At 40.7% G+C, this 14,737-nt stretch overlaps 1 protein-coding gene across 3 annotated transcripts in view; it reads left to right on the top strand.

Annotated features, from left to right (window-relative positions):
• Positions 1–14,737, top strand: part of SIK2 (salt inducible kinase 2) — a 59,832-nt gene that overhangs the window by 24,751 nt on the left and 20,344 nt on the right. For 2 of the 3 annotated variants that reach the window (XM_042800494.1, XM_042800493.1), the window contains exons 4-5: positions 1,245–1,406; positions 13,715–13,798. In XM_042800494.1, coding sequence (XP_042656428.1) covers positions 1,245–1,406; positions 13,715–13,798 — 246 coding nt within the window. The remainder of the gene's footprint in view (positions 1–1,244; positions 1,407–13,714; positions 13,799–14,737) is intronic. The other variant, XM_032998206.2, reaches the window with a different exon arrangement.

The following is a 14,737-nucleotide window of genomic DNA, read 5'->3' as shown; positions in this document are numbered from 1 at the left end:
GATGGACCACTCAGTGGATGAGGAACTGGCTGCATGGTCGCACTCAAAGAGTTATGGTCAACAGCTTGTCCAAGTGGAGAACAGTGACGAGTGGCATTCCTCAGGGGTCAGTACTGGGACTAGTGCTGTTTAACATCTTTGTTGGCCACATGGACAGTGGGATCAAGTGTATCCTCAGCAGGTCTGCTGACGACACCGAGCTGTGTGGTGCGGTGACACGCTGGAGGGCAGGGATGGCACCCAGAGGGACCTGGGCAGGCTGGAGAGGTGGGGCCCCTGCAAATCTCATGGAGTTCAACAAGGCCAAGTGCAAGGTCCTGCACATGGGTCAGAGCAATCCCAAGCACAAATCCAAGCTGGGCGAGGAGTAGACGGAGAGCAGCCCTGCAGAGAAGAACCTGGGGGGGTTGGTGGGGGGAAAACTGCCTGTGAGCCAGCAGCATGCGCTCGCAGCCCAGAAAACCACCCGTGCCCTGGGCTGCAGGCAGAGCAGGGGGGGCAGCAGATCGAGGGAGAGGATTCTCCCCCTCTGCTCCGCTCTGGGGAGACCCCCCTGCAGTGCTGGGTCCAGCTCTGGGCCCCCCAGTATAAGAAGGACATGGGCCTGCTATAGTGGGTCCAGAGGAGGCCACAAAGATGCTCGGGGGGCTGGAGCACCTCCCTTATGAGGACAGGCTAGAAGAGTTGGGGTTGCTCAGCGCAGAGAAGAGAATGCTCTGACGAAACTTTAGAGCAGCCTTCCAGTGCTTAAAGGGGTCCACGGGAAAGATAGAGAGGGACTTGTTATCAGCAAGTGTAGTGATAGGACAAGAGGTAACAGTTTTAAACTGACACAAGGGTAGGTTTAGATTAGATATAAGGAAGAAATTCTTCCCTGTGCGGGGGGTGAGGCACTGGCCTAGGGTGCCCAGAGAAGCTGTGGCTGCCCCCTCCCTGGAAGGGTTCAAGGCCAGGTTGGACGGGGCTGGGAGCAACCTGGGATGGGGGAAGGGGGCCCTGCCCGGGGCAGGGGGTTGGAACTAGATGATCTTTAATGTCTCTTCCAACCCAAACCATTCTATGATATTTTTTTTTTGTTTTTCCTCCATTCTTCTGGAGGGGATGGTGGGAGAACAATGGGGTGGAAACTGGGATTGGCTGAAATACATTTTGAGTTTCCTAGTGCTAATTATTTGAGAGAAATTACTTAGTTTCAGGGGTGTTTCTTGCTGTCTAATCCATTTAAACCTGCTTTATTTTAACAGATTACCTCGCCAGCCATGGCCGTCTAAGTGAGTCTGAGGCCAGGCGCAAATTCTGGCAGATCCTCTCGGCAGTGGAGTATTGCCATGGTCGAAAGATTGTTCATCGTGACCTGAAGGCTGAAAATCTTTTGCTTGACAACAACATGAACATTAAAATAGCAGGTACTCACAATGTAGATGTTACTCAGTAACACCTTATTCTTATGAAAGCCATTCCAGTAATTCAGTTGCTGCTGCCCCAGATACCCTGCTGTGCTTAAGGTACAGAATATCAGAGTGGTAGTACATGTAATATCTTTGCATTATGGATATCACAGTACATGTAGCTAAAATAATTCTTAGATTAGCTCTATTATACTTTCAGGAAAAAGGCATTAATTTTTAGAGTTATAGTCATTTTTTGTGGGTGTCATAACATGTCTATAATGCTGCCAGATGTTCAGGTTAAAACAGTTAATCAAATAACTTCTTTCAACATTAGAAAAACTCAAAATGGAAGCTTATTGATTTTTTTTTTTTCTTTTTGCATGCATGATTTCATTTTAATTATAAATTTAGACACAGCAGATGTTGCTAGCAGTGGAAAGCATTTTGGCAGTTGTCAACTCATTACAATTCCACGAATCCTTCCATACTGACTTTAGTCCAGTGACACTTGAAATGGGAAAGCTAGATAGCATCTAGATTTGTAGGACTGTTGAACTTCAGTCATCAGTAGTACGGGAAAGCAGGAAAATAAGGCTAACTGCTGTAAAGATCTGGTTTGTATAGGAGTAAGCATGCTAGTTCTGAGAAGGAAATGTGAATAGCTAGCTAGTCAGGCTGAGAAAGGTAAAGTGTTAAAATAGATCGCTGGTGGATTATTTTACCCTTGAATTTCCTCTCTGGCATTTCTGAGTTGGATGAACTGGAAATGTATCTTGACTTCTAATGCTCTCTGTAAGGATAAAATTGCAGAAAAGTGTTAAATGTGCCAGCAGCTCTGTAAAAGATGAGTTCCTTTTTGTCTATGAAGACAGTGTCCTTAGAGATTTTAAAGGAAAAGTTAACACCTGTTTAACTGGTTAGCATCTGTGTCATGAAGATTCACCCCTTTCTCTGTAGTACTACAGCAAACATTGGGAAGACTAGGCAATTCATTCTGGGAATTACCTTCACCCTCAGGAAGAATCTTTAAAATCCTATCAAGTCCTCTTTGTTAGAATGGGAAATCTACACAGTCATTTAAAACGAGCACTCACCTTTGAGATGAAAAATATTTCTTCAGCAATAATTTTATCCTCTTTAAACTTAAGAGAAAAGGAACCCATAGTCATTCGTATTAAAAAAAAAAAAAAAAAAAGACAAAAAAAAACCCCAAACCAACCAACCAAACCCCAAACAAACAAAAAGAAACCAAACAAAAGTTATCTTTGCCTATGAAATGGGATTTTACTGATGGACTATGAAGGATTTCTTGTCCAGGTATGTATTCCTGGAGTAGCTTTCCCAGATCCTGGATATCTTTGTTGCTTTTTTATTGACCTTTGGTTTTGTCTGTACATTTAAAAGATTAATTTCTTCATTCCTTTATGACCACCTTTCCACCTCTAGCATCTTTTTCACACGGTTTAAGAGTTTACAGAGGGGTTAAGTAACGGATAAATTAAAATGGAGGAAAAGGAAAATACAGCTATGTGATTTCCAGAACCATGATTTTCATAGAGTATTAGGCTACTGTGTGTTATCAAATCTGAGTGTAAGGCGGGGTTTTTTGGCAGAAGAAACTATGGAAAACAGATTCTCTGAAGCTAGAGAGGGGGAAGCCTGTTAATCTGTTCTTTGGCATATTCTCTGTATTTCATGGCTCTAGCACCTCAGAGTGGGAATTTTACAGTAGGTTTGTAAAAGCTGCAAAAATTGTTATTTAACACTTTATATAAATTAATAGCAGAGTCTTTGCAGTAGCCTTTTTTTCACTTACATTTATATTAAACTGCTCATGGTTATATTTGAATTTTCTCTATAATCTATTATGGGCTTTTGTATTAATGTTAAACTGTAAAAATATGAAAAGCTACCATCAGATAAAGTAAAAGGGTTTAGCAACTGTTGTAGCAGGACGATGCATTTCTGGTATAAGTTCTTATTTAGGGCATTTGATACCTGAAGAAAGCTAGAGAAACAGTTTGGGATGGAGATGTCTGGACTTTATAACGAAGTGGCCCAAGTATAATAACTAACAATACTGAGATTGAATTGGTGGTGGTGTCTCAAAATTCTGACAACTGATAGGGCCACCTGCACTGTTTGCTCACAGCCATTGGCAATGAGGCTGTGAATTTGATGGTGAAAGGGGTTTGGTATTTTGTTGAGCTTCGATCAGGTGGGTTCATCAGCACTACCATTTGTAGGGTATTTGTACTTCTCTCATTTCTAATTTCAAATTGGCATTTATTTCTAGTAGCTACTGACAATCACAGCATCTGGAGATCTATGATTGACATACAGTTGTATTTACCAGGACAATGTATGGCTTCCTTAAATACTGTGTCTAAGGGCTGCAAGTTACATGGACCCACTTACTATGAGTAACCGAACTAATAAGGGGTTTTTTGTGTTATTATTCATCCATGCTTTCTTTCCTTGCTTTCTAATCTGCCACTCTTCTCCCCATTTTCACCACCACATTCTGTCCCTTCTAATTTCTTCCACGTCAGTGTTCTGCACTGTAGCTTGTCATGTTCAGCCTGGCATAGTTTTTCAGAACTCCTCAGGGCCTCAACTGCACTGGAGCAGGGCCATATTCAGAGATATTCCTTTCATGGATGTGCTTAGCACTGCAGGGATGCAAGTTCCTTGCCTCCCTGAACACTGTAGTGCAAGCATGACACAGGCTCAAAAAAATACTACTTCAAAGGCATCTCAGGAGACCTGTTAACCAAAGAAAGGGTAGAGATGTGAACTGTTCTGTCAGAGGGAATTTCCATGCTTAAGTTCTCCAGGGACTCAAAAGCACTGATAAATGGTACTTACTAAATTCTGTCAGCTGCTGCTGCCTCTTTCATCCTCTTAGCTGTTCTTTTGCTCTACCTCTGTTTTACAGAGGGTTAATTACAGGTGGTCTGTATGTAAATGAGCACATTAACTAGCAGTGATTCATATGGTCTGAATCTTTTATGTATATTTTTCAAGCTTTATCAGATTGATAGCAATTCCCATGTCCAGCTTTGGTGATAAAGTAGCTGGATGAAAGTTACAACTGCTAGAATCTTTGTAGTGATTTGTGCCAAGTCAGTTATTTTATTTTGCTCTGTAAAGGAGACAGATGATGAATGCAACAGAATGGTTTATTTGTGATTTTGGAGTTATCTGGTCCTGTGCAAATCCATGACAACAGTCTCTTCCAGTGGTTCGTATTGTTCATGGTTCATTTATCAAACTGGAGGAACAAAGGGCAGCCAGGATCCCAACTCTGATAGTTAGAATTACTCTCTAATTCAAGTGAATCTAACAATTGAAAAACAACACAGTAACTGATGTATTACTCTGATAGAAAGCTCTGCAGTGTCAGTGTTTCCCTTGGGCCCAGCACTATGCACAAGGCTGTCCCTTGCTGATCACTCCAAGCAGCTATGAAATCCATATACATACTTGTGGTCATTACTGGCTCCTCCTATAACTTCCAGTGGAACTCTTGATTCATTCTGATGCTTCCAAGACTTTCACTGAAGTATCTACTCTTTAAGAATACAACATTTTGTTGCTGGGAGAGGGGAATCTCAATCCATCCCACTCCTACCAGCTTGATGCCAGTGCCAGCAGTAGATGCCCAGAGCCTGGAGAGCGGTCACACACAGGTCAGCAGGAAAGTTCCTGAAGAGCAGCACAAAGGAATTCCTGCCAGTAAATCTATGTAAAACACGTGTATGCAAACACGTATAGCATGGGAAATAAACAAGAGGAGCTAGACATGTGTGCACACCTGCAGGGCTACAGTCTTACTGGTATCACAGAGACGTGGTGGGATGGCTCCTATGACTGGAGTGTTGGAACGGAAGGATACAGGCTCTTTAGGAAGGACAGGTAGGGGAGATGAGGAGCGGGTATTGTCTTCTATGTCAGTGACCAGCTGGAGTGCATGGAGCTCTGCTTAGGGATGGATGAGGAGCTGACCAAAAGTTTATGGGTCAGGGACAGGAGATGTTACAGTGAGGGTCTGCTACAGGCCACCCGACCAGGAAGACCGAGTGGATGACGCTCTGTAGACAGATAGGAGCAGCCTCACATTCATAAGCCCTGGATCCGGATCAGGTTAGGATAGGCTGAAGCCCTGACAGAATTAAATCTGGCCAGGGATGTCAAAGGCAACAAAAAATGCTTCTGTAAGAACATTGGTGATAAAAGGAAGACAAGGGAAAATGTGGGCCCGCTCCAGAAGGAAAAGGGGGACTTGGTCAACTGGGATATTGAGAAGGCTGAGGTACTCAATGACTTTTTGCCTGAGTCTTCACCAGCAAGGGCTCCAGCCACACTGCCCAAGACACGGAAGACAAAGGCAGGGACTGGGAGAATGAAGAACCACCCACTGTAGGAGAAGATCAGGCTTGAGACCATCTAAGGAACCTGAAGGTGCACAAGTTCATGGAACCTGATGAGATGCATGCATAGATCCTGAGGGAACTGGCAGATGAACTGGACAAGCCACTGTCCATATTTGAGAAGGCATGGCAGTCTGCTGACTGGAAAAGAGGAAACATAACCCCCGTTTTAAAAAGGGGAAAAAAAGGAATATCTGGGGAACTACAGGCCAGACAGTCTCACCTCTGCCTAGCAAGATCATGAAGTGGACCTTCGTGGAAACTATGCTAGGGTACATGGAAGATTAGGTGATTGGTGACAGCCAGCATGGCTTCAGTAAGGGCAAATAGTGCCTGACAAACTTGTTGGCCTTCTATAGCCGCATTAAAGTGTTGTGGATAAGTGTAGAGTAACTGACATCATCCACCTGGACTTGTGCACAACATTTCACACTGTACTGCACAACACCTCCTTAAACAAGGAGGCCAGGCTGAAATTTAATAGTTTTGTGTTAATTTTGCTCTAAAAGGAAGAGGATAAAATTCAAAGGATCCTTCTTTTCAGTCTTAGTAACTGGACAAGAAACAGAGGCTGTGTGAATATCTTGTAGTGAGAGCTTTGATAAACTGTTATTTTTCTGGAGGATACTATGTAATTGGGAGCAGAAGCCTCAAACTTAAATTTTAGCATAAGTAACATAAAAGAAGTTATTAATTGGATAAAATGTCCACTGAGAAGGTTATGGCTGAAGAATGATATACCAGGCAGTCTCCATTGGGTTTGACATCAAATTTGTTTTTAGGACTAGGAAGGTAAACCTTCTTTATTCTTCTTAAAGTTATTGCCTGTGGGTGGCTGGATTATTCATGTACCCTTTATTTTTGCTGTTTATTGAAGGGATTATAGGGACTGGATTTCGGTTACTGCTCACTGACACACTATGCTGTCATCAAATAAAACTTGCTCGTTGTCTGTACAGTGAAACAACTGTGCATTTGTGAAAATGAAATACAGCTTTGAATTGAGGATGGAATAGTGAGCTTCTCTCTGTATACTTCCAGCCCCACAAAACCGCCAGATTAAGATGCCTGCAGAAATCATGCCATCTTGATGGTAAAGCTACTGTGTTGGAACCCGATGAGGTCCTAGGAGAGACTGTTATTTTGAAGTAGGTTATAGTGCTGGTTTGTCTTGCTGGTGGACAGTAAAATATGCATTGACGTCAGAACTGGCTGATCAGCATTCAGTTCATGAAGTGGGTCAGGTTTGTTTCTAACACACTCATACCTTTCCTTTATTAGTAACTCTCTCCGGATGATCTCCTTTACTCATATCACTGTTATAACAAAAGATCCATGTGGCTCTATGAAGCTAAGCAGATTGAATTTTGTTGGTAATTTTAGAAGAATGGATTAATTATAGCTCTGAAGCTAGTATCCCTTCCAAAGAATTTCTAGAGGTACAAATTAGAGACTACCTCATATTGCTAATGCACAGCAGAAGTTGCAGTGGCTCTGGCAGGGAGCTTCCATTTCTCAAATTGCAAACAGGTCTGAAATCTTAGTCTGTTTCCATTTTTAACAGGAAAACAAATTCCATTTAAATGATGTATGTTCAAAAAATTATACCTTCTAAATTCAAGATTATTCTAAAGGGGGTAATGAGATTGAGAAACAAAATACCGCAAATGTTGAGAGCCAATGTTTGCAGATTGCACAAACACAGCGTTTATTCAACTGAGCACAATGCTGCAAATGATCGTATTTTTTTAACGTGCAGATTCAGGCAAATGTTAAGATGATCGCTCCATTATATAATATCAGTCCTCTGGTAATGAGTCCAATTTCAATCCTTTTAGAATTCTGTGGCTGGCATATTTTTTTTTGAGGCTGGCACATTTTCCCCTTGAGCATCAGTAATGTTCTTAAAATCCGCTCCTCTGGAATGAGAATCATTAACAGTATTCTTAGGTTAAAAATTACTACCTTTGATCCAGGAGCACTACAGTAGATCAGCACTTGCAAAGTGGAAACAAGGTGGAGGGCGGAAGAGAGAGAATGCGAGACTAGTGATTGTTTTGTGCTTAATTGAATCCTGGCCATTCTAACACTCCAAAAAGTGGGACAACTAAACTGACAGTGCAATAATTAAAAATTGAGGCAGTCCAATGGACCAAGCATCCAGTATCCTATCTAAATCCTGAACTTTTTATTTGAAATGGTTTTCATGGTTGCTATTAATTCTTGAGTTCTTAAGAAACGGTTTAAAATCATTTGAAGACGCAAGTGTAAAAAGCATAATGGAAACAAAAAGAGGTAACCATAATAATTTATGTACCCTAACAAATAATGCTGATCTCCCTGCACAGGTAATTATTTTGTCCAACAACAGAATATAATTGGATTTCTAAAGATAAGAGCAGATTGCTGAAATATGCAACGCTTTTTTTAAATCCTATGTTAAATGAAAAAGACCAGTATGAATCAGTAGGTATCTGGTTCTTACGGTGCTTTGTATTGTCAGTGCATGCTGTTTTTTTCAGCAGAAATTGGTAAGTGGAGGATAGTGGTGTTCCTTGCCCATGGAAAAGGGAAGAAATCGAAGTTTTAAAACTGTAGATCAAAGACAGAATGAAGGTACTATTTTCCATGTTTATAAGACACATTCTCCTAGACAAAGCGCTCAGACTGGAGGAATTCTGTACTGAGTCAGATCCATCTAGCAGCAAAGAGGGAGAGTGTAGCAGCTGGCCATTTTCTGCAGCCTGTTCCCCTTGTTCTCATCCCTAACCTCAAACCCCAGCAGCCAGTATTGTATTAGTGTTTGTAGAGAGTGCGTCCTTGGCTACTCCTTCTAGTACCAATTTATAGACCTTTCTGTAATTCATGGATTTGTCTAATAAAACTTAATCATCTATGATATCACAAGACAGTCAGATGCAAGCCAATTGCTGCTGGTTCACCCAGTCAAGCACTGTTTTGACAGTGTAAGTTCTGTAATTCTACTGCTCAAATAGGGAGCAAAGGTAACAGCCTTGCAAGGATCACACCATTCAGTTCTAAGGTGTCCTTGCTCTTGATCTACTCATGGTAACCATAAATAAAACTATTGTGTTATTAAATTAATCATGTAAAGATAATAGTAAAAAAAAACCCAAAAATCGTAATTGTAACATAAACCCGAAGCTTCTGTTATATTGATTAGTTATACTTAAAGACTCTGTTCTGTCTTTTGCTGCTGAGATTTGTTCATGTTTCTTTTTGAAGTAGCTTCCACGTATTCACACTCACCAAATAGCTATCTTTAATTCCAGTCTGGATAGTCAGAGAGTTTCACTTTCTTAGGACTTGAAATCCTATGTATTTCCAAGCAGGTCATGCTTTCTGTAGCTGTGCTTACAAATATGTGTACACGTACTTGTGAATCTGATGCGAAAATTTATGAGGGTGGCACCTGAGTAGGAGCTGCAGTTCAGACATAAAGATTGGTATTTATCTGCTGTACTAAGATGATGTTGAAAATCTGACAAATTGAAGGTAAATGAAGGGAGAGATCGGATTTAATGACACGTACACAGATGGCAAAATGCTTCTGAGAGAAGAAATTGTTACATGTCTCCTGAAGTATTGTCAAGGTTGCCAAGCCAATTAGGTATGAAGAAAAGTCTCGTCAAAGACATTTTAAAAATTCACAATAAAAGTCTAGGTGCGATAGGAAAAAGGCAGGTGATGTACAGTGATTGGGGGATTTTTTGGTAGAAAATTTTGTTGTTTCCATCTCTGTTATTACAACTGAAGTTGCAGTTCTTTCAGAACTGAAGGAGGATGTAAAAAGGAGGATAGCATGAACATTATATTCAGTGTTTCCTGTGTAGATTTGGAATCTGAGCTGACCTTGGCCATTTGCACCTCCAGAGTATGGTGACATACCAGGATGCCATTGCATAACTGTTCATGCAACTGTGGGGCATTCTGTGTGCTTGCAGAGCATGACACTGTTACGGATCCTGCACGTGGTCTGACCTTTAAATAGTCTTTCTGGCATTGTAGCCTTCTTACTGATAGGCAGTGGGGCTCTTCTTTGATTATGGACAAGTCCCAAAAGTTCATTGCTGTGAGATTGGGTATCTGATTTTCTGACTTTGAGCTAATACAGTGACCTTGGACTGATTTTGTAGATTTAACCTCTTGAGGGTTCCACCTGTACCAGATATTTACAACAGTGTAAGATGTTCTTTTCTAACGAAGTATGTTAATTATCAGGAATACAATATTAATTTAGGGACACTGGGTTAAAAGGGTAGAAAAGGTAGAAAGAAGCTTAAATATTTATCTGTCTTGTAGGTTTCCAGACTGATTGTTGACAATGCAAAAATAGATGAGGGATAAGAGTATCGCATGTCATCACAAAAATGACAGCTCATCATTAGCAGTCAGTACACAGGTACATAAATCTCTAGGGAGCTAGAGTGGTTGTAGATCTGATTTAGTCAATCAGTGTCTCCAGCAAACAACCATCTGTATGATTATCATTTGTAAACTAGAGTTTCTTTTTAAAAAAGTCCTCAAATTTGTAGTCATATTTTTGAGGTAATCGATCCACCAAATACTACTAAGCTGCTCTTGAAGATGATTCTAAATCAAATCTATTAAGATAGAAACTGTTACATTTCATGATTTAAGTTATTTATGCCCCAGAGCCCCTTGACCAAGCAGTCTGTTTAAGTTCAAAGGGTCTGATCATAATCTTTTTTCAGTTAGATTCTCATTAATTGTTTTTTCCAAACTGAAGCCATGGGCTGCAGCTCCTTAGATATGCCCTGTAGTTCTAGTCTTGAAGGGAGGATGACAAGACCATCTAATGACCAAATCAGCTTTCCTAGAACAGAAATTTACTTGTTGAGAACAAAAGCATTTGGGGGAAGAAGGAAAAAACATAAAACTTCAAGGATATAAGAGATTTATCTATTCCTGCTTTGTATGAATGCAGATAATGGATATGGTTAGTTTGAGATGAGAAGTGGAAAGGATTAATCTTACAACTGTGGCTGACACTGAGGAGCTCCATGGATTGAATTACTGTAAGCAGATCTTATTAAGGACCTGAATCTTTGCAGAATTTTTGTTGTAGAGAAATTGGCATGCCAAGTTTCTACTGACTTTTAACATGTGGCTATTGTTGTTAGCCCTTTATGACCTTGCAAATGCCATCCCACAGGTATTTTGAACTTTCTAGAAAAGAGATGGAATATTCTATTCCATAATTTCTCTGCTGCATATTAGGAGTGGGTGTCCTAAAATTACTCCCACGGTTATGCTTTATCTGCACACAAGGGTTCCAGCAGTAAATGTTGCAGTTAGTGTTTGTGCTATTGTCAGCTGTCTCTGGGAGTATGTCTTGTGTGGCTGCACTGAGACACTTTGGGATCGCTTCCAGGACAGATAAAGATCAGATACTTTTTTTTTTTCTGCATGGGGAATTACAAGAATGGCTTAGGAGTTAATGGCATCAGAGAGATTTAGCTCTTGTCATTCCAGTTACTGGACTTTACCTGGAATGTAGAAGAAGCCAGAGCAGTAACCTGCCCATCTGTCTGTGAAGCAAGACTGAGTTTTCAGAGTCCCTGCAGATCCAAATTAGAGGTTTTTCTGGATGGATAATTGTAGGGTTAGTGCAACCTGGGAAAAGTTTTTGATGGTGCAGCATGGAATTATCTGTAATGGCCTGGGCCCCTGGCCCAGTTCCTTTAAGGGTTCTAGACAAATAAAGAGCAGTCTTTTGGCAGCCTTGGGTTAGACTTAGAAGTTTCAGGTGTGTGGTCAGGTAGTTGAAAGTAGATGCAGCCCATTTTCCTATGTTTTCAACAAAACCTTAGTATTGATGATAATTAAACCAGTATCTTTATCGTCTAGTCATGAGGTAGACTGATGGGGTGCCCGGCTTATTTATAGACTTGATCTCTTACGATAGAAAATTCAGTAATCTCTGTAATAAGACTACACAGAATGACTAGTCTATTTAAAAGAAAAGGCAATTTCTGATCAGTTGTTGACAGTGATGAAGTATGTGCAGAGTATTGGACTGTATAGTTAGAACAGAGGGAAAAATCCTAAATCCAGTGTTTACAAAAGGAAATGAGACTCAGCACTTCGCATTATAGCCTGATGTATTTGGGTCACTGGACTGAGATGTGCCCAGAGCACGTGATATATATTAGAGGTGGCAGAAAGTTTAGAGCACAATTTCAGCATTGAATTTCAGGCTGTGGAAATGTTGAGGCAAGTTTTCAGCAGTGACCGGTTTCTGTTTCTATTTAGAATGACCAGGCACTTCAGTTATGCTTGACCCTGGCCTTGGTCAGTCACTGATTTGTTACTCAAATTTGGGCTAGTCTAACTTTTCTGTTCCGCTGTCCTCATCACATGTAAAACTGGAATGCTGTTTCACACCCTACAACCCCTGATGAGAGACAAATTCCATAGTCATTACCTTGAAATTCCAAAATAAGAAGAGCCATTTTATGCATATTGCAAAATAAATTTGAAGATGCATTTTTTTGTGGAAGAACACCACTGAGAACTGGTCTAAGTGAGGTTAGACATTTATATTGCTGTATTCAGCTGTTCCTTCAGGATGACCACAAGTAAGCTTTAGAAAAAAAGGAGGATAAAATAAGGACAGAATGACATAATGTGCGTATAACTGTGGCTGATCTACAGTTACCACTTGCTTACCTGAATCAAACGTACCACCACCACCAACGTATGTAAAAAAGGCCAGTTTATATTATGACTGCCCTCCAGTAATATTGCTGCTAAATAGAATAGTGACTGGTTTTATTACCTTACAGTACATGTTACCCACTGTAGAGATTTCCATACTGGGAGCTGAATGGTTGCATAGCCTCAATTCTCTATTATTCTTAATTGGTGCATTTCGTTAAAGACCGCTAAGTATATCTATATGCTTATATTAGTGATACTGTTTAACACAGTGGCTAGTCAGCAGCGCAATGCAGTAAGGAAGCAGAGGTGAGGAAGGTATTAAAGAGGTGGTCTTTGTAATAAGAATTAACCAGTGGTACACAAAGACTTGCAATCTCTTTCTAAGTCTTGTAGATTTCTTTTTGAAATCTTTAGTGACCTTGTATTTAGAAGAATGAAAACAGCCAAAAAGCCTATGAGATCATGCTGTTTCTGTGTGTTTCCCAGATAACTTTTGAACCTGTCGCTTGCCTATAACCAAATTTGACAGCAGAAACCTCAAAAGGCAAAAACATTCCTGCAGGTTCATGTATAGATGTTAAAGCAGCAGGTGGTATGTCTTACCTGTGGAAACAGTTACAGAAGGAGCCACAGAAGTGATCATAGGGATGGAACACCTCTCCTGTGAGGGCAGGGTGAGAGTGTTGGGGTGGTTCAGCCTGGAGAAGAGAAGACTCTGGGGAGACCTTACAGTGTCCTTCCAGTTCTTAAAGGGGGTTTGTAAGAAAGATGGGGGCAAACATTTTAGCAGGGCCTGTTGCGACAGGCCAGGGGGTAATGGTTTTAAACTAGAAGATTTAGACTAGATACAAGGAAGACATTTTTTACAATGAAGGTGTTGAAATACTGGAGCAGGTTGTCCAGAGAGGTGGTAGATGCCCCATTCCTGGAAACATTCAAGGTCAGGTTGGATGGGGCTTTAAGCAATCTGATCTAGTTGAAGGTGTGCCTGATCATTGCAGGGGTTTTGGAGTAGATGACTTCTAAAGGTCCCTTCCAACCCAAACTATTCTAGGATTCTATACCTTATTACATGCTAAGGAAAATCTCGGAAGACAGAAGGAAAAAAGCTCTAAAAGCCTCTTCAGTTCTGGTGTTCCCGAAACTGCTGCTTCTGCCTATGTTTATTTTTTATGTATGTTGCAGGAAGAGTTCTATTAAAAGAACTGCTGGAGCTCTTGTGTCCTTCTGTTAGGAAAGCAACCAAATACCTTTACTGTTATGCTCAGTGTAAGTAGTCTAATTCAATTTCCATACTGCTTCTCTAAAACAATTCCAGGTTAACTTTATCTAAGCCTGGTAAATTTTTGTTAATTATCTCTGTAATGCTGAGGGTTCTCTCATGGTTTTATAGCTCATGATGTGTGAACAGAGCACCAGGTTCTTTCCTCTGAGTAATACAACCTATACAAATAGAAGTAAATGAAGTGGTACCAGCGGTGCCTGTACTGTTTGCTAACCACAGGGTTTATCACTGTTGCTATGTGCTGATCAGCGCTGTATTGTATTAACATACCTCTGAAGAGGTATGTGAAGAGCTCCAAAGACACTGGTAAGAGTGGAGTGGAAGGCAAGAGAGCTACAGATTGGATCACCAAGGAGTGACAGCAGCCACCTAAAATTCTGCATTTTGAAAATAATCAGTTTCAGTTAAGACAGCTTCCTCAATATTAAAGTTTGCTGTATTGCTCCAGTAAAAAAAAAAAAAGGCAACCTGGTAGAGCAGCAAGAGTGGAAGCTTAAAAAAAAAAAAAAAGCATCAGACTCTATCTGACTTCATGTCTCTGCAACAGTGGCTGTCATTTTGCTTTTCACTATTGGATTATTATGAAGGGTGACTAATACTGAAGTTGTCCCATGGGACCCACGTCTAGTCCCATATTAAACCATAAAAATAAACATTTGAAAGAACTGCTTAGTTGTGGAATGGTAATTTTCAGTTGTAGATTGAAAGGGCAGTAGACAATCCCAGTAGCAGAGTTTTCTTCTTAGCAAAAGGCTTTGTGTTTCCACATACTTGTTGCTTTGGCAGAGTTCTTTCCATCTCCAAACTTGATGCTTTTGTTGTCAAAATTTGTTGTGTAGTCAAGGCTAGAGAGCACCTGAAGAAAATTCAGGAAATCTCAGATATCTCTTGGCAAGTGAGTAAGCTCGTATGTATGCATGATT

This window comes from Tyto alba, unplaced genomic scaffold (assembly GCF_018691265.1).
Source record: "Tyto alba isolate M040663 unplaced genomic scaffold, T.alba_DEE_v4.0 Super-Scaffold_32, whole genome shotgun sequence".
Lineage (NCBI taxonomy): Eukaryota > Metazoa > Chordata > Aves > Strigiformes > Tytonidae > Tyto > Tyto alba.
This window is presented reverse-complemented; position numbering and strand designations above follow the sequence as displayed.